Genomic DNA, 26,397 nt, shown 5'->3' with positions numbered 1-26,397 from the left:
GATAAGGACATATTTAAAAAATATACACAGGGCAAAATATATATCAAAAAAGGATAAAAAGACAAGAATATATGAATAATACACTGGTGGAGTATTTTTCATGCTGGTATGTGTACCTTTAGACTTTGCTTCAGACTCAGCCACCAAAAAAGCCAGCTCTTTACAGTGGTCATAAAGACTAAGCAAGTAGTTCTTGTTTCTGAGATGAATGCCACTGCTGGATCTGACAAAAACAAAATACAATTTATAAAAGGTAAGTAAAAAAATTAGATTCAAAGTCCAAAGTAAAAAATTTCACGTATTTGCTGGATGTTTATGTGATCACATTATATCATTGTTATGATGCTTCATAAAAAAAAAAATATTTTCAAGATTACCCATTTGTAATATTATGTCACAACATCATAGCATTTACCATATATACTCACAAGTTGAATCCAACTGCAAACTGCATAAACCTGAGATGACCTTAAATAATACACTGGCAGATCTAGGTCTATGCAGTTTGTTTGGACTAATCGGTAAAACAAACAATATAAACCCAGATTTGCCAATTCATTATGCAATGGCAGATCAGGATCTATGTTGATTGCTGTTGTATCTGACTTCCAAGTGAGAAATACAGTAAATCAGCAGCAACTGAATGCAATTCAAATATCAACACAGAGCATTTTTAGTTCATTGAACAAAAAAATTGTATTTTGTTGTGTAATAAATAGATGCTTCCAATGTGCTCATTTCTTATTAAAATTTTGAAACTCGTATAACTATTTCAAAGTTTCACTTGCCAAGGATTGTAAAACATGGAAATTTTTACTTGTTTTATAAATTTCACTGCATACAGGACTAACGTAAATGCATAAAAACCACATATATTGTTTGGAAATAGCAAGTTTGATAGAGCATAGGGATACACCAAAACTGTCATGCCAAAAAGTATACACCAAACTGTCAGGCCAAGAAGTATACACGAAACTGTCAGGCCAAGAAGAAACAAGAAAACACTGAAACCATCAAGCTAAGAACTATTTATACGCCACATCAAATGCGTTTTCCACAAGACTCAGAACAAAACAAAATAGTTTTGTATTTTTTACATACACATCCATTTCTAAAATGTGCAAATATTTTGTTAGTGACTGAAATTTATTAAAGTCCGATTTTATGTATCACAGCATATCAATGCACTGTGTCAGCAAAACCCTAAAATCATTCTATTTTGTGTGTGTCATATGGAAATATGGATTGAATATCTGTGTGACAAATTCCAGATGAACCAATATGTATATGATAAGAACATTTATCATTTATGAGACCATTATCAGGAAAACAAAGCTCAGTTTACTTAGGGCATAAAAAGAACAATGTTGTATGGCAATATCTTTAATTGGCAAATGGGGTCTAAGCATCTTACTGAATCAAAGTTCCATATAAACTTCAAAAGCAAAATGAAACATTAAGAATGGTATTTTTTTAAAGTCCCAGACATAAATTTATTTATGCTATTTTATAAAAAAAAAGGTTATAATGAATAAACAGAGCAAGCTATAGTTCCTTGTGGTTAAGAAAAAGAATTACTTACAAAACCAGTACATTTTTTTTATTTTCTCAAACTTCACTTGTTTTATCACTGGTCAGATATTTTTATAGGAAACATTCAACATGATGCCATGTTTACATTTGTACGAAAAATCACTGAATGTCGGTCCATCCTGCCATTGCCAGCCCTTGTTTTTAGCTTTTTGATGTTTCTTTTCATATTTGTATTTATAACCTCTGATACCTGTGCAATGTATGAGCATGTACATACTTAGGAACAAAAAGATTGAATTAACCTAAATACATGTTATCTTCTGGTTTATTTCATTATCAACCCTGCAGCAAAACTTTAAGCAAATTACATGGAGCTGCCTCCAGTGAATTAAGACACAATATAAAAATGATGATCATCAACATGTACTATCCATTCATCTCTTCATCAGTTTCACTAACTCCTACATTCATTTATCATCAATCATTCATTTATTAAGTGATTCATTCCTTAAATTATTTCCCTGGGGTAGTAAAACAAATGCCGCATATATCATTCTAGTGAAGCTTATTGTTTAGCAAAGTTAAGATTTTTATATCAAATAATTAATTATTAGCACCAATGATTTAGTTATTTTGATTACTGTACAAAATAAAATAACTATGGCATGTGTACCTAATGCATAATGCAGGTTAAACTTTACTCAAATTTATGCACAAGTACACATGTACATTACTAAAATCTGTCTGCGTGGGTTCGAGTCTTGGGCTCGGCCAATGTGAGTATGTGAGAAAGCTTGCCAGTAGCTTCTCATGGGGTGGTGGTTCTTTCTGGGGTTTTCCCAGGTTCTTCCTGCACCATTTATACTGGCCACCATGTATAGTCTACCTTGTGTTGAAAAATGGCATTAAACTATATAACAACAATGACAACAAAATTACTATAAAAAAAAAAAAAATTTCTAGTTCTACAAGGTTACCTGTTGAATATGGACAATATTCCACCTGCTGGAACATCTTTTTCTACAAATTGAATCAGCTGCTTCATGGCCAAGTGTAGAGGGCTCTGCATCACAGATGATGACCTTGACCTAGTTGGGCTATTATCATGGTGACTAGCAATGTCATCACGTGATCCTTCTTTTGATCTTTCCTCTAAACTGATATCAACATTATCAATACGTTTTGACATACTTCTACGGAACAACACATAGTTTTTGTAGTTTTCTGCTTTGAGAGGCAAAGAGGCCTGAGTTAGGAAGTACTGAAGACTTTTTCTATACTGCTGAACCAAAGATGTCTGTTCTGAACCAGGAAAAGGTTCATCAGCACCAAGATGTACAAGCTGCTCAAAGTCAGAAAGCACATGTTCAAAACCCCTAATCTCTGACCTTGACCTTCGACCCTGGTCAACAGTAACAGTGTCACCAGATGATGAAGATGAACTATTTACAACAGCAGTGTTTCTGGAATATCTGCTTTTGATATTGTCCATCAGGTGGCTGCATACTTTCCAAGTTTTTCCAGCAGTACAGGCAAGGTCAATTAGAATCATCATGGGAATGTTGCCTGGTTCCAAGTTCTGACTAATCTGGACTGGTATACTTTTATCAGTCTCTATCTTTGGCATTTGTGGAAGCATGGGAAAACTCAGCAGCTCATCCACAATAGTTGTTATGGAAACTGTTGCTATGCTAGCAGCTGCCACACTGGCCAACGACTTCATACTGAGTCTACCTGGTGTCAAGGATGGAAGTGATGATGGTTCAGCATCAGTAAGTGACTGCACATTTTTTAATGCTTTACTGTATGCCTGGGAGAAATATACTTCTATAGTCTCTGCCTGGTTCTCAAGCTTGAATAACTGAAAATGTACAATATATACAGTTTGCAAATTAGTAATTAAAGATTACTGAGGTTGTTGGGGAGAATGGGGAAACCATACAGAACAAACATCAAAATATATGTTAAGAAGTACAATACCTAATTCATCTATAATTCATAAACTTCACATACTAAAAACTGCATTTAAATGAGAGAAAAAAGGACACCTGAAGCATCATCTGTACTTGCTTGTAAACTGAGTCCAAAGACTGACCAGTCAGACCCAGATCTGTCATCACAAAATATGCTAGAAGATCTGGGTATATGCAGATTGTTAGAAGTAACTAGAACAACAAACAAGACAGACCCTGATCTGCAGGTGCATTATGTGATGGCAGATCAGGGTATATGTTGTTTGTTGTTAGATTTGACTTATAAGCAAATAGATATGATATAAAAAATAACTGCAACTTGGTTATTCTTAATGAACTGTATGAATCGTTGTTTCAGAGCAATTTTAAAATCCAAAAGATTCATTATGAAATGCATTAAGTACACTGATAGTCTAAAACAATTCTACATAAGATAATGCATTGCATGAATTAGTAGATGATGCAGATGTATTCATCAAAACAATGTCAGTCATTGAGTAATCACTGATGAAATTATATTAAAAGAATGTTCAGTTTCTATCAGTAGCTAAAATAAATACAAAATCAATTCAAGACCTTGTCACCTGCCAGAATTAATACTAGAGAGATCTAACTACCCACCTTAATAACCTGCGTTGCCTGCTGATGGTTGCCCCTCCTTAAGGCCAAGTTAAGGAGCGTGATAGGGGAAGACAGCATTGAGGATAATATTCCACTATTCCTGAGATGGCTGCTAGACCTACTCTGTCCTGAAAAGGTATGTATTCTTGACCTTCGTCGTCGGGAGACTGAATCCTGCTGGCTGCTATCTGACTCCTGAACATTACATGGTGCATCACTGTAAGATTGTCTGCCTACAATGGAAGATATTTGATTTTGTATGCTTTGTCTACCTTCTCTTTCCATGTTATCATGAAAAGTGATAACATAATGGGAACTAAAATTATAGTCCAAGAGTCCTTCAAAGAAACTGAAGCTCTTGTGTTTGAAAAGAATTTCCAAGAATTGAAGATAATAAACAAATTTCTTTTTAACTCCTGAGTGCTGAAACCATCTCTGATATTCTTGAATGATAAGATTTTTAAGTTAGCCACTGTTGCAGCCACATTGGATTATGATTGGTACCCTTTTCAGCAACAGGTCAATTAGGTCACTGGTTCTCAATCCCCAGGTTGCAACCCAAATCAGGATCACGAGGATATTCTAGAGGGTTGTGGATGGTTGCCAGCATTTTCTGTTTGAGGTTGGCAAAATTTAACAAAATGTGGAAACATGGTCATGAGGCATAGAAAAAAAAACTATTTTTTAGGGTCACTGCCAAAAAAAGGTTGGGAAATACTGATTTACTGGTCAAACTAGAGACATCAGAAGACTTTTGTTGAAAACCCTATGTTGATATTTCCTACTATTTAGGGGAATTGGGGACCAGATTTTCAATACGTTCATTGTGGCAGCCATATTTGAGGTCAGATTGGCACTATTTTCATTAAGAACCAACTGGTCATCATAATCAGTTTTCTGGTGAAAACCCCATATTGACATGATTTTCCATTTAGGAGGAGAAGCAATAACTAGATTTTAAAGACAGTTGCCACGGTGGCCATACTAAATGTCATATTGGCTGCATTGTCATTAAGTAACAACTAGTCACATAAAAAGTTTTCTGTGGAAAAACAACACTGATATGACTTACCATCTAGGAGAAGAATACGATTTTCAAGATGGCTAATGTGGCAGCCATACTGAAGATCAGATCGGCACAATTTTCATATAGGACCAACTGGATATCATACAAAATCTTTTAGTGAAACCCCATTATAATACAGTGGTCCCTCTCATGAATGGCCTCCCAGACCAGCGGTCACCCACGTATTATGTCCAAAATCCCTTCGCACCAATGAGTTTGAGTTCAAAAGTACCCCTCAAGAAGGGACACGCATTAACGTGACCAGCAGCCAGCATTTTAGTACAAAATGTAAAAATTACCCCTCACAAGTAACCACATTTTATTTTAATACCTGTCCAGAACCAATATTTAATTCATACAATAAGGTAAGTAATCTGATTATCTTTACCGGTGTCTGTTTCCTGATGTTAGGTTTTTGTTACTGAAAAAATTGTTGGCTAAAGTACATGTACAATGTTGTGATAGAGTTTGGAGCTTCAGACAACAGCTGAGTATTTTTGTTTGATGATTATGACCAGACATAATAATCAAGATCATAACATGGTCAGCATAGGCTAAATATAGATCTCCCTGATTAACACATAGAAAGAAATTAAACTTGAATGAAACAAGGTACCAGACAAAGACCCAAAAATCATGCGATAGTGCATGTATTGTTTCCTTGATCAACAAGGTATTTCATCTACTCTACAAATGCTTTGTCTGCATAATTAAACTGTAGTACTGTACAATTAGCAACATAGGAATAAACCATTATAAAACTTTAACATGTCATCACCTACATCAAGAATTAATACTTTCGAAGGAAAATTACAAGTTATTTGACTTTACAACAATGGGAGAAAGTTTAAGAGTTCTTTTTGAAAAATTGCATGCTGTCTAAATAACATCATAACTGATAAGCAGAATATTCTGCAGCAGTGAGAAAATGGAGTAAATGGAAAGAGAATTATTTTAAATGCCGCAATGTATGCATCATGATTTAAATGTTTTTGAATGATTTTGCAATGCACATGTTAATAATACTTCATTCTCACTGAACGTTTAAGAATAAGAACTATTAATTTATGTTAACTTGAAATAAGTCTTTTCTTAAGACAAAAGGATAATTAATGCTACTTAATACGAATATATTAAATGCTTTGAAGTTATATGTAGCTTTCTTACTAAGAATCATCATGTGCTGAAAAATGATGTTAACCCCAAAACAACAACATCTAAACTAGAAATTTATAATGGAAAATGGACAAGTGAATAATGGAAGACTGTGACCGCTGTGACTTGTGTCGACAATATTTATGTTAAACAATTTTTGGGGCCCATTGATAACTCATAAACTTGGGTTCACATTTAAATCCTAACATTGGACCAGCTACCATGGTGCATCTTTGGGCAAAGCAATTTACTCCAATTGCGTCTGCTCTAAATAACCTAATTGTGCTGCTGTGCCATAAACCAAACAAAACCATTATCCTCATTTCCAATGCATGATGCTATTTCCCCATATCTTTCTGTCTTCAGGAAGCCACTTTGGCTCAATGGTGATCACACTAGACTTGCAACTAAAAGGGCACGAGTTCAAATCTACCATTAAATCAGCAAGGCTGTCTACCATGGTGTGTTTCTGGGTATGGCAATTTACACCTGTTGCTCAACATTAAATAAAATACGTATGCTGAGGTCTTATAAAACACCAGGAAATCATGAGCTCAATGAAACAGAAACTATGTAATTTAACACACATGGACGACAACATTACACCCACACACACACACACATAAAATATAAAGCGGTATAATACAAACCAAATCTTTTTCTTCTCCTTCTGGAACTCTTGTCTAGATATGCAATTTCCACCTCCTCATCTGACTGATCACCTGAAGATGTAACTTGCTGAAGCAAGACCTCTCCTGGCGACTTTGGTATCTCCTCATGGACCACCATCTGGTACCGCCACTGAGCCTCATGTATATACTGTGTCAATGTTGCCAAACGCTTTTGTGAGGCCTCCTTTGTCACACTAGACTTTATAAGCCGAGTCAGTGGTTCTTCTATTGAACTGTTTATTTGCACTCTCTTCTTTGCTTCTGACAGTTCTTGAGATGATTGCAATTTCTCTGGACCTCCTCCTCCTTTTTTCCCCAAAAGCTGATACTTAGCAGAACTGAGATCTACAAGACATTCCTTTAACATTGACAGAATGTCTCTGACTAAGTACTCATTGACCAGAAAACCAAACTTTGCCCAACTTGAAGAACTTCCTGTGCTTACTGAACTCAGATAATCTGAAACTAATTTCTGATCTGTATCACTGCCATCCTGTAAGGATTGGATCTTGTCCTGGATCCTTTCCAGTTTATGGCTGACATTGGTTAAATTAGCTTCCTCAATTTTCAAGGCCTTTCTCTCAAAAGGTTCATCATATGCAGTGCTAACATTTTGTTCTTGGGCCTGATTTGTTAATTCAACCTGCAGATCTACCATCACATCCTCTTCAGCTGGAGAAAGAGTAGAGGTCTCTGATGCAAGACTTGTGTGCTGGGTCTTGTCTTCTGTTTCATGTTCTTCCCCACTGTTATATTCTGACAAAACAGACAGTTCTTGGATGTCTTCATGTGTCACAAAAAGAAGAGAGAAAATATTTTCTAAAATTTCTACCCTAAATGGCAGTGGCTGCAGTTTGGCAAGAAATTCTTTGGTACACTGGAGTCTATCTGTTACAAACTCTTTGTACAATTTCTGAAATGATCCTTCTAAATTTTTTTTCATTTTACCATCATTTTCATGATGGGTAACCATTCCATCACAATGAATCTTAGCATGTTTTTTTGTTATAAACACTTCCTCACTTTCAGAGCTGCTGTTGGAGGTTGTTCCCTCTGTGATCCTCATTCTACACATTTTTCTTACTGGATTCATCAGGGCATTTTCATTATAATCTCCACAGAAAGAAATGGCATCCATTACATTTTTCAAGGCACAAAATCCCATGAAGATGAAGACGTCTTTTCTCTGATCCAAGCTGATGTCTTCATCTGCATCAGCATCAATCAAAGTATCATTATCCAGTTGAAAGCGAACAGATTTGATTTTTTTGGGCCTGGATGCTGTGCTGTTGTCTACAATGAGCAAATGATAACAGTCAGACTTGATTCTGGAGGAAAAGTAATGTTTCATTTTCCTCCAAATAATAAAGCATTCTCATGACAATCTAGATTTTATAGCTGTGAAATTTGTAATTTATTTTACTAACTATACTCAATTATAAGTCAATGAGGGATCGTAGCCAGTTATCTTTCCAACAGGTGGAGCCACAGAAAAACCCGGTCCTGATTTTAAGTTATCCTCAGAGTTTAATGTTAGCCAGAACAATCTACTGTTGATCAATCGAGCGATAAATAATCGTCAAAACTACAATAATACTCGTATCAATGAAAACTAATATTGTCTTATTTCATTTTGTGCTGTATAAAATATATACTATATTAGCAGTATAAGACACTAAAATCAATGTTGCCTTCTTTTCTGTTGAATCAAAATAATGAATCTTACCACTTTTGGTCTCCTTATGTTAAAACCTTTAATGCCAACCTATTATATATAAAATCTTAATGCTATTAACATCATTTTCTTATCCTCTGTTTAGTGTGGCTTTAATTAAACCTTCAAATAAGTGTGACCTAATGAAAATCTCTTAAACAATTGTTAGAAATGGAATGCTGCATTTTATAGTTAAGTACATGGAAGAAAGAACTTAATAAATAAATACAAAATGTACAACTTACTGTCTTATTATTTTTATTCACTCATTATAAGACAATTTATGCAAAACAACTGAAAGAGCCATTTTGTATGTAAACTTTAAATGAAATAATTGCCTTTTTTGGTGTACAAAAGTAAAAAAGTAAAATATATGGTCACAAAGAGGTAGATATACTCTCTCTCTCTCTCTCTCTCCTCTCTCTCTCTCTAACACACACACCAATCTATGACTTAATATCAAATTAAACCCAATTTAAATAAGTATAGCCGTCATAATAAAGATAATATTACTGTCTGTTTTAACCAGAAATTAATATCTAGAGAGCAGCAGTAACATAGCAAACTTTTTTCACATACATGACTTATAAACAATACTGGTCTAGGACAACATCTTTCAAAAAACTTATTGTTGTAGACCTCCAACCTGGGAAGAAAAAGAGCATTTACAGTTGGATATAATGCAGATATGATATTACCTTAATAATATATCAGATATATGTTTAATGTAAAAGAATATTCAACGAGAATCTTGTATATTCCCAAAGTAAACATTTAAATAGTTTTTAAGTAAGTCGAACAATTTCTACTAAATTAATCCACCAAGTAACTGTCTAAAGAATTATTCAGAATAAATTGCTGAATCCATGATTTATACGATTTTAGGAATATGAATATATTTAAAAGTAATTTTAAAAAAAAATAACAGAGTTAATCATGTGAAAGTGAGGATTTTATTTTTATACAGATAGGAGAAAATTTGATTTTCCATTTGCAACTACAATATCACCGAATATGCCCAATATTTATTGATCAATCAATTAACTCCTTTTCTCTCCCAGAAAACTAAGCTTCTCGTCTTTGTTAAATTCTCTCTCACTGACAATAACGTCCATAATCCACCTGATTGAGACATTTTGTAAAGCAAGATGAAGATACTATCATTTTATTGCCTGCTTGTTGAGCAGGAAATATATACCAGAATCAATCTATTGGTTTAAAGGGAAGATAACTGGCCATGATCCCTAATTCCAATTGCAAAACACACAGAACCAGATCTGCCATCACATAATGTGCTAGCAGATATAGGTCTGTGTAGTTTGTTATGGGTATTCAGTATAACAAACAGCACAGACCCTGACCTGCTGGCACATTGCGTGATGGCAGATCTGGGTCTATGTTGTTTTTGCACTTGGACTTTACCTATATGTAACTATATACAGTATATCACTTGGACTGAAGTATCTATGACAACACATGGTAAGACCTATTACAGATGATCTAAGTAAAACTAATACAATTTTTTATCTTGTTGTTGAATCTCATTTACCTTTTCACATATTCACACAATCTACCTTTTAATTTTCATGTATTCTTTGATTTGCATCCTTGGGCCAACAATTTTAGCAACTGGGTGAGAGCTTTTGGGGGAATACAGGGCCATTTTCAAACAGTACGACTGAGATAAGATATAACAGTACTCAGTTTCAATGAATGTTGTTTGAGCTGTTCATGTAAAATATACTTGGGACCCAGGAAAGACAATTTCACCTATGGATGAAATTTAGAATTTGGTGTCATTTTCAAATGAACTTTGAGTAATCTGAGAACTCTAGCAGATATCTTTAACAAAAGATGCCTTCCATAGGTACCATGTATGTTTAAATGGAACAGCCCTAGCTACCATGTATGTTTAAATGGAACAACCATTAGTTGTTTATTAAACATCGGGGATTTGCAATAAATACAGTGTGGTTATCTCCCTTGAGCAATACATACCTAGGTCCATTAATAGCAAAAGATTTTTGCTTCTACAGTAAACAAGACAAAAACTGATGATGATGCAGCAACTTAAAAGAGAAACTAAGTTATTTTAGAATCTGCTTCTTCAATAATAATAACAGGATCATAAAACCTAAGGAGAACTACTACCTTTGCAAATCCACATCTCCCAGATTAAAACTTTTTAGACAAAATGCTAAGTCACCTGCCCATCTGAGAGACAGATAGAGTGATTTCCCCTTGATATCAGGATTGGCACCAAATCATGTGAAATCATAAGTTACTATCTGAGCAGAAGGATGTTCTCTATATAGATGTAACTGCTTGGAGGCTAGAAGGGTATATGTGTATTATGAATGGGCAAGTATTAAGAAAAACACATTTTACTAGAAAAAATTGGTTTCTTCTAAAATATGTTACCCAATCATAATACCTTAGGAGAAAAGAGGTGGAGGGAGGTACATCTCCTTACCCTGGAGAGGCCATCTCCAGTCTCCTAATGTATGTGAGACAGCTTTTAGATCCTGACTGAAAATAGACACTTTGTGTCAGGGAGCGGCTTCAAAAAGGAAAATATTTTCCTCCAGCAAATCCAGCAGACATCATGAAACCATGTCCCTATGAAACTGCCAAATCACCTGGGAGAGTAACCTTTTGCACCAAAGCTATAGGTAACACCAGACTGAGTTAAGCCTATTAGAATGAAAGCTCTCTGAGATAACAACCGGAAAAAAGTACTATGATCTCACAGCACAAATAATAACAGAGAACAGTTTCACTCATATACAATGTCTGTGGCAACTGTCATTATTTTGTGAGCCAAGATGCAAAACAAATTCATTGGTTTTGGGGTTATTTCCAATATGTGGAATGAATAACCTGCTTTACCCAAGACAAACGTGTCTGCTGATATATTGTCCTTTCCCTTTGTAAGTGAAGGAAGAGGCATTACCTCCCCTTGATACAATGGCACTGTCTTCCTTAAGTACCACTTCAGAACTCACACTGGGTCCTGTAGATGACCCTGAGATAAAGTCTCCATAGTAGACAGGAATTTATCACTAAAGTCTTGATTACTCATGAATGATAACATGTTTTTGAAAATTATAGCAAGGGGTGATACTGATCCATCTTGTCAAAACTGCATGTACATGGATCCACCAATAGGACATATATTCAATGATTCCGCCTGCTCTTGAGAGCGGTTCAAATGGCATCTTGTTCAGACTAGTTAATATTGGCAATAAACTCCACTTGGGCAAGGATCCAATGTCATTGTACATGTGTAATCCAAAATGGACAGAAGATCAGATAGGACTTTGGTTTGTCCAATATCCTCTCTTCTATGTTAACACGTGTGTCAGTGATCATGGAATGGTAGGTTTTAATTGTGACTGTTGCTAAAAGTTCCTTGTCAATGAGCTATAGGAAGATAGCTATTGAGATATAGATGCCTGCAGTGATATAAAGTGTTCTTTTGTGCATACAAGAATATATTCTATTGCTTTCATGTGCCTTTAAGGTTCAGAGGCCATCTCACCTGAGGGATTTCTCCACCACTTGTTATGAGAACTGTTGGTTTCTAATGGTGTATTTAATAAAATCCAGACGTGCAGATTCAAAAACTCTGGGCTGAGATGAATGATGTTAAAGATGATTAGGGAATATCATTATTTCCTGGCAATTCTAGAGTAAGCTTGATGAGGTTGATCCAAGATTTCCCATTTGTATGGAATAATCAGGATGAGGAGACACTCCATGTCTTTTGATTTCTGTATTTCCTATGAAACCTGAGGTACTGAAGGAGAAGCATACACATTTGGCCATTCCAATGTATAGAAAGAGCATCGATTATCCAGACCTTTACCTCCAGAACTGGTGATACAAAGGTTGGGATTTTGCCATTCCGCCTGGTCACCAATAGGCCCATCATAAGGCAATCCCCTCATCAACCTACTGAGTGAAAAATGAGGGATGAAACGACCATTCTGTTTGTATTATTTGGTTCTTGTGGGTCAAGTCTGCCAATTCATTGGCTGGCCTAGAATATGTCAAACTTGAATGTGGATCTGTCATTTAGGACACAACTTTTGAAAATCCCAAACAAAAATGCATAGGTCTGGAGACTTGGTCCTGCCTTACTGTTTGAGATAAGTCACCATTGTGGAGCTGTCAGACAGTATGAGAACTCCATTCTCATGTATGTTCTCCAGCACCAATGAAATTCTTTTGGAATGGTTTTCATCTCAAGAATGTTGATATGTAAATAAAGGTCCTGAAGGGGTCACACACCACTGGCATCCCAAGATGATACAAGATTTGCGCCCCCCCCCCATCACCAAGTCCTCTGTGTTCACATCCATACAGATTATGATGCTGGAGGTTGTACTTATTGAGGTATCCCTGACATTACTTAGTGACATTTCCCAACCTTCAAGATAGAACCTCATATTGTGCACATAGTGAAGCTTGGTGAAAGGAACAATCTCCATTTGGATCACAGAATCATTGTAATGGTTGCTCTCCACCATAAACCCAAGAGCATAAAAGAGTTGACTGAATGACAACCCAATTTTTTTCAGAGTGCTGCTTTTTAACAGAAGGAATTCAGGAAAAAGGAGGAAGTGTGCAGAACATGATAATAAGCTTTCTGGAAACCACTTGTTGCATCCATATGTCATCACAGCAAATCTTCTCTATTTTGGTAGGGAAATAATGGATATTTTCCCTACAAGGATATGTGATAACGGGGGAGTGTTTGTAAAAGTGATATCATTTGAGATAGGGAGGGTCTCTTATAGAAAAACACCTCTTTTGCGCTTTAGTTATGGAAAACTATGGTTTTCAATGCTTGAAAATTCAGTAGGACTGCTTCCAAGTGCCCTGTGCTCCCTGTGTTTAAGGGATATCCCTGCAATCTTTTGCTGATTGCCAAGCAAATCCCTCCAATAAACCTGACGCTGTGAGGGATGGAAAGAAGGTATCTTTGGTGTCTTTTTTGCATGAAATCATTACAACAGAGATTATGATGAAGGTTGCAATCATAGCTTGGTCTATGATGGTCTTTACAAAAGGTGGAGGTAGAGAGCACTGCATCTCTTTCTACCAGTGTACCTTTTTATCTGCCATGGCCATAGTATATTGGGCCCATATGTTTAACTGGGCCATTCAATAAACAGGCTTCCATGCATGTCTGGTGAGATTCTGGATGGGACAATGTAAGCTATGTTTTGCATGTTGAAAGACTGCCATAGATACCAGATCTAACACGGATGTCATGGTCATGACATTACGAATCAACTGATGGGTATCCAAATGGAAAACTGGTGTAGGGCTCATAGAACTGCCAACTACAATTAAAGGGAAGGCATCAGTGAGGAAAAAGCATTCATAGATGCTTGGGACTTGCAATTGTCAATGTAAGCAGCCCAATATGTCATTAACTTTGTCAGACTGTGGAAGCAACTTGAAGTAGATTCTTCCTTAATCAATGACCACCTGTAGACCAGGCAGGTGCTGTGGAGGAATGAGGACAAAACTCTGATAGAGTTGATGGAAATCTTCTCCATTCTAAGCTTGTAGGGATGAGTCTTCACGCATCATAGTAAGATCAAATAATGACAAAGGAACTTAAAAGCCAGTTTCGTCATTTTTGGATAAAGCAAGGAAACTGATGTCTCTTGTGCTACATGCAAAGCAGTTGTGAAAGAATGTCAAGGATGGCGACTGACTACACTTTCAAAACATAATGAGTTAGATCCTGTTACTTCCACAGTGGTGCTAAATAGAGGCTCCCTTTTGGTAGCAAAGACTTGAGGATGAGTGAAGAGATGTCTCTTGGACATTGAGGCACCAGGTTGGACATCGTACACAGGAAGTGTCTAGAGGTATTAAGTGGGTAAGATTGATCCATCAGACATTGTTTTACAGGAAGTGCATGCAGCAATATGTGGCTTGGACTGATCCATGAAAATGCCTGTCAAGACTGTGTCATGCAAAAGAAGTGCCCAGCAGAACTTTGTGGGTTACATTGATCCATGAGAGTGCCAGTATAACTAGACATCATCTGCAGGAAGTACCCAGCAGCACTATGAGGGTTAGACTGCTGGATTCTATGGTACTGAGGCATTGAAACTGGGCATTGTACACAGAAAGTGCCCAATGGCACTACCTTATTTACCGTATATATTGGGACATGATAAAATAATACTTTTTTTTCCTGTCCTAGAACATATGGTGAAATTTTTTCACCGAGGTCATATGTCCCAAGACTAAAGAAATGAAATAATTTGTACTGAATTTGTGCACCCCCTGCACATGCTATAAAACAGACAAACAAAATGATCATTTGACAATGAAAAGAAAAAAAATAACCTTGTATTGTTATTATTTATTCCTTTTTTTCATCATGAGCGTTAAATAATAAAATATATCCATGAACTCTGTATATGTAGCGTAGGTTTCCACACTGTATCAAGCATCGCTTATGTCTGATAACACACTATATGTTGTTCATTGACACGAACATTGAGAAAAAGATCGTGTTTGGTGTGCTGATAGGTTTTAATATGTTATCTGACTGAAAATTGGATCCAACAAAATCGCAAATGAGAGGAAAATAATCAACCGATATCTTGAAGGCAACTGTCATTCATGCATGACACGGTGTTAGGTGCAAAATAACCAAGAATGAATTAAATCCAGGTCAACTATATGACAGTATCTTGCAAATAAAAATCATTATTTGAAAACACATTCAGTTGAGTGCAAGTGAAATCTTGTCCCACAACTTATGATTCAAAAAACAATGTGTTCCAGAACATACAGTGCACAAAAAATTACTTTTAAAATCAATTTATGGTGTCCCAACATATACAGCAAATACGGTAGGCGAGATGTGGAACTCTACAACTTTGCTTGTATGGTGGCTGATACTGTTTGATCGACTGTGGTCGTAGACCAGTGTGATCATTTACATGGCTGCATGCAGTCATGCAAGATCATGGCCATCTTGGATGGCATAATGTTGTCCAGTTCTTGAGGTTGGTATAGGTTACAGGATATTGATTCAGGTTGACGGTCCATAATTCTGATATGCATGATGGTAACTTAGGCTGCTTTTATTCTCTATCTCAATCTCCAGTAAATGATATGGTTTGAACCTTTGTGTCCAAACTGATGATGTCTCTTTCCTTCAAAGAATGCTTCAGTACCTTCCCCTTAGTACCGATAGAATTGCTGTCAATTGACTTTTGGCCATAATATGTATGCAAGTTTGACATGTATTCAAAGAATGACAATAAGGCAGAGTGGTTGTCAGTCTGGTCTTGCTGATAGTCTAAATTTGTAAGACAAATATATACAGTTGTAGTGTGGCATATATCTAGCTTCACGAACTTCGGAGTGTCAATGCACACTATGACATACTTGTAACAGGCACATGTGCAGGTAGGGAATTAAAGCATCACTATTAATACTTACAAAGTGGATGCTAAATAATCAGTTATAGTAGAGGCAACAAAAATCAGTAAAACATCACGTATATAGCTAAGAAGTGAATGCTAAGAAAAGATAATATAGAAAACTGACCTGTAACTATTTGGTCATACCAGAAATTATGCAGCAACGTAAATGAGTTTTCTTGATCATGCACCACACCTATGCTTATTAATACTGATACAGCAATGTGACGGGACATCATCATGACCCATTTAATAAAGTACGTATCAAGGGCATTATGTGTTTGAAGGCAGCAAAATGATAACACTGAAAAGTCAAAACTTTGTCCCTGATGATAGAAAGAACAGAAAAGTTGGAATTTATAGAAGGAATATACTTCCCTTCCAAGATGAAACTACTCCAATTTGTTGTAAGGTAGAAACTTACAAACTGCTTTTATGGATTTTACAATGCCTCTCTGTCGGTAGAAAGTGTGCTACTTGGCATAAGTGGATTTTTTTGTTGTTGTTGTTGTAGGGTTTAGCACCATTTTTTGGCACACGATAGGCTATACATGGCGGCCAGTATTAATGGTGGAGGAAGAACCCGGGAAAACCCCCTGAAAGAACCACCGACCCATGAGAAGCTACTGGCAAGCTTTCTCACATAACCACACTGGCTGAATCCGAGACTTGAACCCACACAGACAGAGGTGAGATGGCTGTGATCCGTAACGGATAGCGCTTTAGACCACTCGGGGCCCCAGGCATAAGTGGAAGTAGTAACTTGTGATTTCACAGGATTTGGGGGCATTCCTGGTATCAAGGGGAGATCACAATAACTTCCAGCTAGATGGGCAGATAGCTTTTAACTTTTTATCTAAAGGTTTTAATCTGGGAGGAGTGTACTTGCAAGGTAGTAGTAATTCTCCTAAGATATTATGATCAGGTAACATATTGTTGAAGAAATAGAATAAATAAAATATTGTACCACCAGGTTTGTAGTTAGCAAATATCTGTAAAGATCGCATTATTTGAATCTAACATCTTTATCACATGTAGAAGTAGGTCAGGGCAATGTTTCCATCACAGTCACGACTATGTTATCTACAGCCAGTTGTCTATAGCACACAAAACACAAATGATGACCAGTTTAATATTAGCACAAACCTGCTTCAGACTGGAGAGGTCTTTTATGGAGTAGATTCAGTACTTCATGTTGGTCAAGGGATGCCAGCCGGGTAGACTGGTACAGCACATATAACACAGAATAGTTCTCAAGCCTCTGGAACAGGTCCATGGCTCTCTGATGTTGGGGACCCTGTCCTTCACTCCCTGGTGACACAACAGGCCTGTATATGAATACATTTAGTTTAAAATACAAAACTACAGGAAAACAGTTTAGTCAAATAGTACAACATATATTATAATTTTGCTCTTTTCTAAAACCCAAAAGGGTATTAAAAAAACTTCAGCTATCCACAAAAAAAGTCTACCTTGAAAAGCTGTTCTATTCCTATAATGTTTAACTCATGAAAATAAGTCATCTTTGAATGCATGTGCAGATTTTGTTTTCACAAGATATACAAATATTCTGATAAAAATAGTGAATCTTAATGTAAAAGAATGCATTTGAGATAAAAACATATTCATCAATACTAAATTAAATAGTTTTACTATTTTAAAGTTCTTATCACATACATCAGAATAAGTTTACACCTTCTTATGCAACATCTACCAATACTTTCACTTGAAAATATGCCTCCCTGTAAAATAAGGCTTCCCTGAGAATAAGTTAAGTGAAACTAACCAAAGAGTTATCTAAGTCACAACTAATTTCCAAATTTCAAAGCTATTAGTTCTTCATTATAAAGCAGCCAGACCAGCATACTGTTATTACATATTTATTTATTCAGTGCATTGTATGTAATAAATATAAAAGAGTGTGTGCAGCAAATAAGTATTTTAGCTAACTAAGCAGTTCAAGTACAAAATCCTAAGTCATGCACAAAAACAGCAAAGGAACCAGTATGTGAGTTTTAAAACTACATATTTGAAATTACGTCAGTCTGAATTATTTCTTATGGAATAAAGGCTAGTGACTTTATTGGTGCATTTACTTAAGGTTTTTAAGTGGAATGATCAGCACATTATTTAAGTATAACTTAAAACCCATTATGTTTAACTTTACTAAAGTAACTGTGAGGACAAAAGCCAACATTTTTCATTAATTTTGTTTTTAAGTAAGCAAAATTGTATTAACAGCTTCCCTCTTAATAAAGTTACACTTTATGCCCAAATCAACTCAATGACAATAATTGAATAATACCTATCTTAAGTTGCAAGCATATAGAATGGATAAATATAGTACATATTAGAATATATTACCCTAAAAAACTTGAAAAAATTACATACACTATGAGAAAGACGTTTTAATATATTCCATGGTAACAGAACGAGTACTGGTAATGAGTTCAAAGTTTTCATGGTGAATGATAGCTCATTGATGTAATAGAATGGGTACTGAGTTTGAAGTTTTCATGGTGAATGATAGTTCACTGATGTAACAGAATGGGTTATAAGTTTAAGTTTTCATGGTGAATGATAGCTCATTGATGTAACAGATTGGGTTATAAGTTTAAGGTTTTCATGGTGAACAATGCCTCATTGATGTAACAGATTGGGTTATAAGTTTAAGGTTTTCATGGTGAATGATAGCTCATTGATGTAACAGACTGGGTTATAAGTTTAAGGTTTTCATGGTGAATGATAGCTTATTGATGTAACAGACTGGGTTATAAGTTTAAGGTTTTCATGGTGAATGATAGCTCATTGATGTAACAGATTGGGTTATAAGTTTAAGGTTTTCATGGTGAATGATAGTTCAATGATGTAACAGACTGGGTTATAAGTTTAAGGTTTTCATGGTGAATGATAGCTCATTGATGTAACAGACTGGGTTATAAGTTTAAGGTTTTCATGGTGAATGATAGCTCATTGATGTAACAGACTGGGTTATAAGTTTAAGGTTTTCATGGTGAATGATAGCTCATTGATGTAACAGATTGGGTTATAAGTTTAAGGTTTTCATGGTGAATGATAGCTCATTGATGTAACAGACTGGGTTATAAGTTTAAGGTTTTCATGGTGAATGATAGTTCAGTGATGTAACAGACTGGGTTATAAGTTTAAGGTTTTCATGGTGAATGATAGCTCATTGATGTAACAGACTGGGTTATAAGTTTAAGGTTTTCATGGTGAATGATAGCTCATTGATGTAACAGATTGGGTTATAAGTTTAAGGTTTTCATGGTGAATGATAGTTCATGGCTGTTGATCAACTGAATCATGCCAAAAAACTTTGGATGGAATAAGGAGATTAAAAAGGAAAGAAAGAAAAATGTAACAGACCATGGATAAACATCACACAGTTAATGGAATATATTCTAAGTAAATAAAATCGCAGTCTGTAATTAGTGTATAAATGCACATTCAAATTTTACATGCAGATATAAAAGGAAAATACACTGTTGATTAGGTTCTGTTAAAAAAGATCATAATGTAAACATAACATAAAACAGCAAGTCATGATGATTTATTTCTCTCCAGTACGATTATTGGCACTGGTTAACATGGTTCCTGTTTTTCTCCTCTATAAAGGAAAAAAAAAATGTTCTTCCTTGAAAGCATTAGAGGAAATACACAACTAATTTTTGAAAACCCATGAAATTATGTTTTCCAGTGGTTGAATGGTATGATATCAATTCAAATACACATATTCTTTGCAATAATTTTTTTTCAACCATAACCTAGATTCAGAAGGTTTAACTTGTTTCCAGGTTTGATGTCATTATAATTCTACTCGGAAATCTACACATCACAGCATCAGATATTTCATTTTGTGACAGCAGAAATGATGATGTTATGAATAATGAGGAACTTAAAAATATAAAAAGGTCAAGAACTAATTTTCATAAAATGGAATTATTTGACCAACTTGGTAAAGTGTCAGAAATACTGCAAATCACAGATGTCACAAACAGATTAAATCTCCCTATTCTAGCCTTTTGCTAAAGTCTATACATGGCATAGGTAACAAACATTCTAGCCTTTTGCTAAAGTCTGTACATGGCATAGGTAACAAACATTCTAGCCTTTTGCTAAAATCTATACATGGCATAGCTAACAAACATTCTAGCCTTTTGCTAAAGTCTATACATGACATAGGTAACAAACATTCTAGCTGATGAGAACTGACTTCACCAGAAATCTGCAAGTGGGTACAGGAGCATCTTACCCAAGATTTTCTCAATTACTTCATTTTATATTTCTTAGTTTTATGATTGCAATAACATTTTCATATTACATTAACATTCTGTGTAATTTCAACAGAGGTCAACAGGTGGGGTTGGGTGGTATTTATCCATCACTGTTATTACATGTATGCTTATGAAATTTTCAACTCATCTTCTCATTTTCACACATTATATATCCATCTAGCAATGGACCATTGTTTTTTTGGGGGGAATAGTATCATATCATGGTATCAGATACCATCTCATATTAGTCTGGGATAGCTTAGATGGTGTGTCTGTAGGCAAGGCACTATACTTGCCTTGGTATGATATAACTTTCATGTATTGCTGTGCCCTAAAATACCAAGCAAACAAGGTTTATCTATCTATATATTTACCTTTATCTGTTTCTTTTCCTTCTTTTCAAGTTTAATTATTTTACTTAGTTGTGTAAGTGCTATTAGCAATAGATTTTTTGAACAACCAGCAAAATGTGCAAAACTGATGGAATACAAAATTAGCAGACAATTCCTAGAAGAAAAAATGCAAACATTTTATTGGTGAATTCCATATGATGGAGAAATAAATAGATTTTTTTGCTAGAATTCTAAAGGAAAGTAGGTCTGGTCCTCAAATATGGCAGACATCAGTAAAAGCTTAAAATTACTCTTACTGTCTGAGGGCACCAAGACTGTATTCCTTTTATACAGAATATGACATGCCATACAAGGAAATCACTTTATATAGTTTCTGTAGTAATGTCATCAGCTCATTTCATGGTATAAGAAGCTGATTTTCTGATACATGTATTAGAAATTATCTAATACTTGTTTTTACTCTTTAAATTGATTATCTAATTATATACATTCAAACTTAAAAACAAAAAACTAGAGTTTGTTTGTGTCTGCAATGGTCTACCAGACTAAAGTCAATATCTGATTCCATCAGAGCTGTGAACAATTTCAAATGGTGTTTAAATGTGAATTCTATACCAAAACTAACTTATCAATCCACAATGGAGTAGTCTAATGACAAGATTCAACTTGTCAATGTTTTATTGGTAGACATGCAAATAATGAAGGTAATTCAATGACACAGTCAACAAGTCAATGTTGTATTATGAGACATGCAAATAATGATGGCAATTCAATGACACAGTCAACAAGTCAATGTTGTATTAAGAGACATGCAAATAATGATGGCAATTCAATAACACAGTCAACAAGTCAATGTCATATTAATAGACATGCAAATAATGATGGTAATTCAATGATAACGGTCAACAAGTCAATGTTGTATTAAGCGACATGCAAATAATGATGGTAATTCAATGACAGGGCCAGCTGAGTCATACCAAAGACTTACAAAAATGGTACTAACAGCTGCCTTGCTAGGCACTCAGCATTAAGAGGTTAGTGTTAGCACTGGTAGACCTGGTGTCAGGATAATGTGACTGGGTGGGACATCATGCTACATGTTTGTGGCATGATGCCCAGGTGCTAGACATCACTATAAACTGCCACATTGCAGACATCGTATCGATATGACTGAAAAATTGTTAGAGCTACGTTAAAAATAATCACACACATTCAATGACGTGGTCAACAAGTCAATGTTGTATTAGGAGACATGCAAATAATGATGGTAATCCAATGACAGTCAAATAGTCAATGTTGTATTAAGAAACATGCAAGTAATGATGGTAATCCAGTGACAGTCAACCAGTCACTGTTGTATTTGGAGACAGGTAAATAATGATGATAATCCAATGACACAGTTAACCAGTCAATGTTGTATTAGGAGCCATGCAAATAATGATGGTAATCCAATGACACAGTTAACCAGTCAATGTTGTATTAGGAGATCATAATTGTGACTATCACACAGGGCTATATCTTCCTCATTGTGGTATGTCATTATTAACATCAATACAATTTGAATAAAATCATAAATTTATACTTAGAAAATCTCAGTGCATAAATTAATGCAGAGGAAAACAATTTTAGACATTGTTTATCTACAGGCCAGCTGTTACTGCAGGTGCTCAATATATTAATATTTCTCATAACATCACTGCATGGGGTTTTCCCTTGCAAAATTTGATAACATTCCAGACTGCAAATTTATCAACAGTTAATTAAAAGATTACACAAACTACTTTCTGCACTTCTGGCATAACATGACATGTTGGCATTGATCTTTTTATGGACAAATGAACCCCAGGACTGTTGTAAGTAAATAATAGTTTCAAAAGGAGTTGAAATTTATTTGAAACTTCAGAGGTATGATTTTACTAAACTGCAAGATAATAGCCATCAAATAAAGCTAACAATTACCTTGGGGAAAACTGTCAGAAAATGGAACAATATTGGATCAACTGAAAATGTCATGGTGACCTTTTATCTATACCATGTGACCTGATAACAATCACAGTTAAATGACAGATTGAGATATTTAAACTCAGGCCAAGGAAAGGCTTGTTACTTGTAGCAATTAAACAGAGTCTGGATGTGTGTACCTATATTTTAATTTTGTAATTTTGTTCTCAAATTTGGGTTATAAGCTTCCTAATTTATTTATGTTGACACTGATGTGACATGGTTCTTCACAGCATTTAAAAATACCCAAATACCCAAGGAAATATCTGAGACTCTTTGCATTTTGGGATAAATGTTCTTACAAAAAGTTTCAAGTTATATATCAAGTGAAAGTTTATTTTCTATGTATCAGTCCATATATATACATTATATACATTTAGACATTTTCTGCAAACTTCCTCATTATCATTATTCTTAATTTCAGGTGATTTAATTTAAATCAAAGTCAAAGTTTCTTTTTGTTTATTGGTAATGGCTACTGAAGAGGACCAAGTCCTCTCAATTACTGACCTCGAAGCCAACTCAGAATTTTCGGGTTTCTGGCCTGAGGATATTGCAGTCTTTTGCAAAGTAGAGGCAAGTTCCTCAAAAGGGAGAGGAGTTATGAAGCCACAAAAACAGAAAAATAAAGAGAAAAATTTGAAGTCTATTGTGACTGAAGTTCAGAAAGTGTTAAAACGCAAGCTTGTTATGGTGATTAAACAAGCAAAAATTATCAGATAGTCAAGGATGTCCAGTCTCATAGACATAAATAACCTGTTGGAAACAGATATTTAGTTTTTTAAGAAAAAATTGGGTCTAAATGAAATGCAGCCTGTTATGGCAGATGACAATGAAATTGATGCCCTTTTTGGTGAATGCTTACCTAAATTACATGTAGAAGTTGAAAATGAAGGGCCATAGAGCAATGTTCATGTTACCCCAGCATAGGGTGATACAAGTAGACAACTCAAGCCAATTTCTTTGAGTGGAAAAATAAATGGGGCAATGTTTGATACTTTGCAGCCAGACTGCAACTGTATTTCTACCAGCAATGCTGATAATATGTGGCAGTTACCCAAAACTGAAAACTCTCCATAAAAGGAGAGCCAATACCTATTTCCCCTGCTTTTCTTACTGGTTATACTAGCTATTTAAAAATGACCTTGTATATCTTACGGTATAGTTCAAAGAACCTTTAATTCCCTTTATTTTGGTGAATGATTGATAGGTGTAATATGGGTTACAGAGTATACTGATTGGCCTTACTCCAGAGGAACACCTTTCAAAAAAGTGCCAGATCCACTTATTCATTTTCACTTCCTGAACTTCAGAGGTAAATTGTATAAAACAAAGCCAATAACTTTTTTTTTAATATACATTTATATACTTGGTAATTCATTCATTGCACTTTCAGAAGCTGGTATTGTCTAGTCTGGCAAAATTCATTTTCCCTATTTTAATAGCTGCTAAAGATAGTGTACTTTAGACAAATTCAGGCTGATTTTTGAAGCACATGGGAGCAGTCCTTTTAGTTAACAGTGTGCTTAGATCATTTACAATTTCCAAAAGTACAATATCCAAAGAAATGGCAGCTATATTACATTAAAGTAAATTAGAGGTATGCCAACATTCTCTCCACTGTGCATGTTTTAAATGCTAACAACTTCACCTTAAATAAGTCACTGTCTCAAAAGTACATAATAACTGGTGAGTGCCCCCATTCCACCTTGTCACAAACAGATCTACAAATCATTTATGCTACTGGGTGAACATCTAAATTAATCTGAGGGATGGAATGACCATTGCACCTGTTTATGTTGATTACTCCAGGCCAAGAAATCTGCAATTGCCTTTAGATGTACAGGAATATGACGGATCTGGATGTGGATTTGTTGCTGGTGACACCACTTTAGAAGGTCCCATATCAGTAAGTAAAGGTCTTGGAACTTGGTTCCTCCTCGCTGTTTGAGATAAGTCCCCATTGTAGAGCTGTCAGATAGAATGAAGACTCCCTTTCCAGTTAAAAATTCCTGTCACCAGTGAAAGACTTGCAAATGGCCTTCATCTCAAGAACAATTATATGTAGATACCACAGTCCAATGCTTCCTAAAAAGGCCCTAGTAGCTGTGCTCCCCAGCTTTCTGTACTTGTATCCATACAGACCATGATCTCTGGCCATTGTACTTGCATAGGTATACCTGCTGTGAGTCAAGTTTGGTCACTCCAAGTCTGCATATGGTACCTCATATTTGTGCAAATAGGGTAGGGTTGGTCCAGTAGGCAAACTTTTGGCTTCAATTAGGATAAAAGAATCATATGTAATTTTCACATATAAAGGCGACCTAGGATGATGAGGTCCACTGGTGTGTTGAGAAAGCCTAGAAGACGATGGAATTCCAGTGCTGAGTGAGATTCCCTTGAGAGTAACAAAGCCAACATGGTCCTGATTTTCAGTTCCCATTCGTGATGGAGACATACTCAGATGAACAAACTGCTGAGATGGTACTTAGTCAGGTTTTTCCTAGTTGATGAGGAAACCCAGATTATAAGCAGGTTATCATATCATGTTCTAGTATATAACTCACCTTATGTTTTTGCAGAATGTTGTCCTGTAACTTAATGCTACCATCTTGGAGATGGTCTGAACAGTAGCCATAACACAGTTCATCAGACAAGTGACGACCCTGAGACTGATGTTACATCCAAATGGGATCTGATAAGTGATGTTGTCGTAGATAAATGGCAGGATCAGGGATGCAAAGATACATATCTTTTAAGTCTACTCTCATTGCAAATTCTCCCTCTTGAATGACATTCAAAATATGCGGTGTTCTTTCCACAAAACTCCAAACAGCATGAATGAATTGACTGAGAGTGCTAAGGTTTATGACAGGGCACAGAAAGCCATTTGCCTTTGGGACCAACAAAATTCTGAAATAAAATCCCCGGGAATTTTTATTTCAAACAATTTATATTGGCCTTTCCTGCAATGGGTCATTTATTTCTTGCTGCAAGGTGGTGGCTTTGAACAGGTCTGTTGGAATATGTGTAGCTAATAGGACTCTCGACAGAGGAAGAGGTGTTTGAAAGTTATCCAGAGTCCCTTGGCAACCACTTGTCAGGTCTAATGATTGTCATGGCAAATCTTGTCTCATTTGACATCAAAGAAGTAAAGTTTTCCAACCAGGATCTGTGGGAAGGGCAGTATAGAGACTATGTCATTTTTTGAGAGATGATTGTGGTCATGAAGAGAAACCTGGACGTAAGCAATTACTGCTACTATGACAGGACAACTTGTCAGATTGTCAGAGGTGTTCAACTCTGTTGCTTGGTTCCTTTAGTTGGTTTCCAGAAACGTCCCTGCATCAGTGTTACAGCTGCTGTGATAGCATTGGCTAAAGTATGTTGAGCAGCTCTGTTCAAGACCCAGGCCACTCTGGAGACTGACTCTCATGCATGTCCTGTGGAATCCAAGAGAGATGAGCTCTATTCTGCCTATTGAAAGACAGCCATTGATAACAAGTCAAACACAGAGCTCACTGCCACTATATTACAGACCAATTATTTAGT

At 35.7% G+C, this 26,397-nt stretch overlaps 1 protein-coding gene across 1 annotated transcript in view; it reads right to left on the bottom strand.

Annotated features, from left to right (window-relative positions):
• The window catches only part of LOC149808360 (uncharacterized), a 181,087-nt gene that overhangs the window by 133,662 nt on the left and 21,028 nt on the right, over positions 1 to 26,397 (bottom strand). Inside the window, exons 7-11 of the mRNA XM_089976137.1 lie at positions 17,343 to 17,524; positions 6,999 to 8,312; positions 4,128 to 4,360; positions 2,511 to 3,394; positions 117 to 223 (exon numbers count right to left, since the gene is read on the bottom strand). Coding sequence (XP_089832263.1) covers positions 117 to 223; positions 2,511 to 3,394; positions 4,128 to 4,360; positions 6,999 to 8,312; positions 17,343 to 17,524 — 2,720 coding nt within the window. The remainder of the gene's footprint in view (positions 1 to 116; positions 224 to 2,510; positions 3,395 to 4,127; positions 4,361 to 6,998; positions 8,313 to 17,342; positions 17,525 to 26,397) is intronic.

Source organism: Sinohyriopsis cumingii, chromosome 1, assembly GCF_028554795.1.
Source record: "Sinohyriopsis cumingii isolate HCF-2022 chromosome 1, ASM2855479v2, whole genome shotgun sequence".
Lineage (NCBI taxonomy): Eukaryota > Metazoa > Mollusca > Bivalvia > Unionida > Unionidae > Sinohyriopsis > Sinohyriopsis cumingii.
This window is presented reverse-complemented; position numbering and strand designations above follow the sequence as displayed.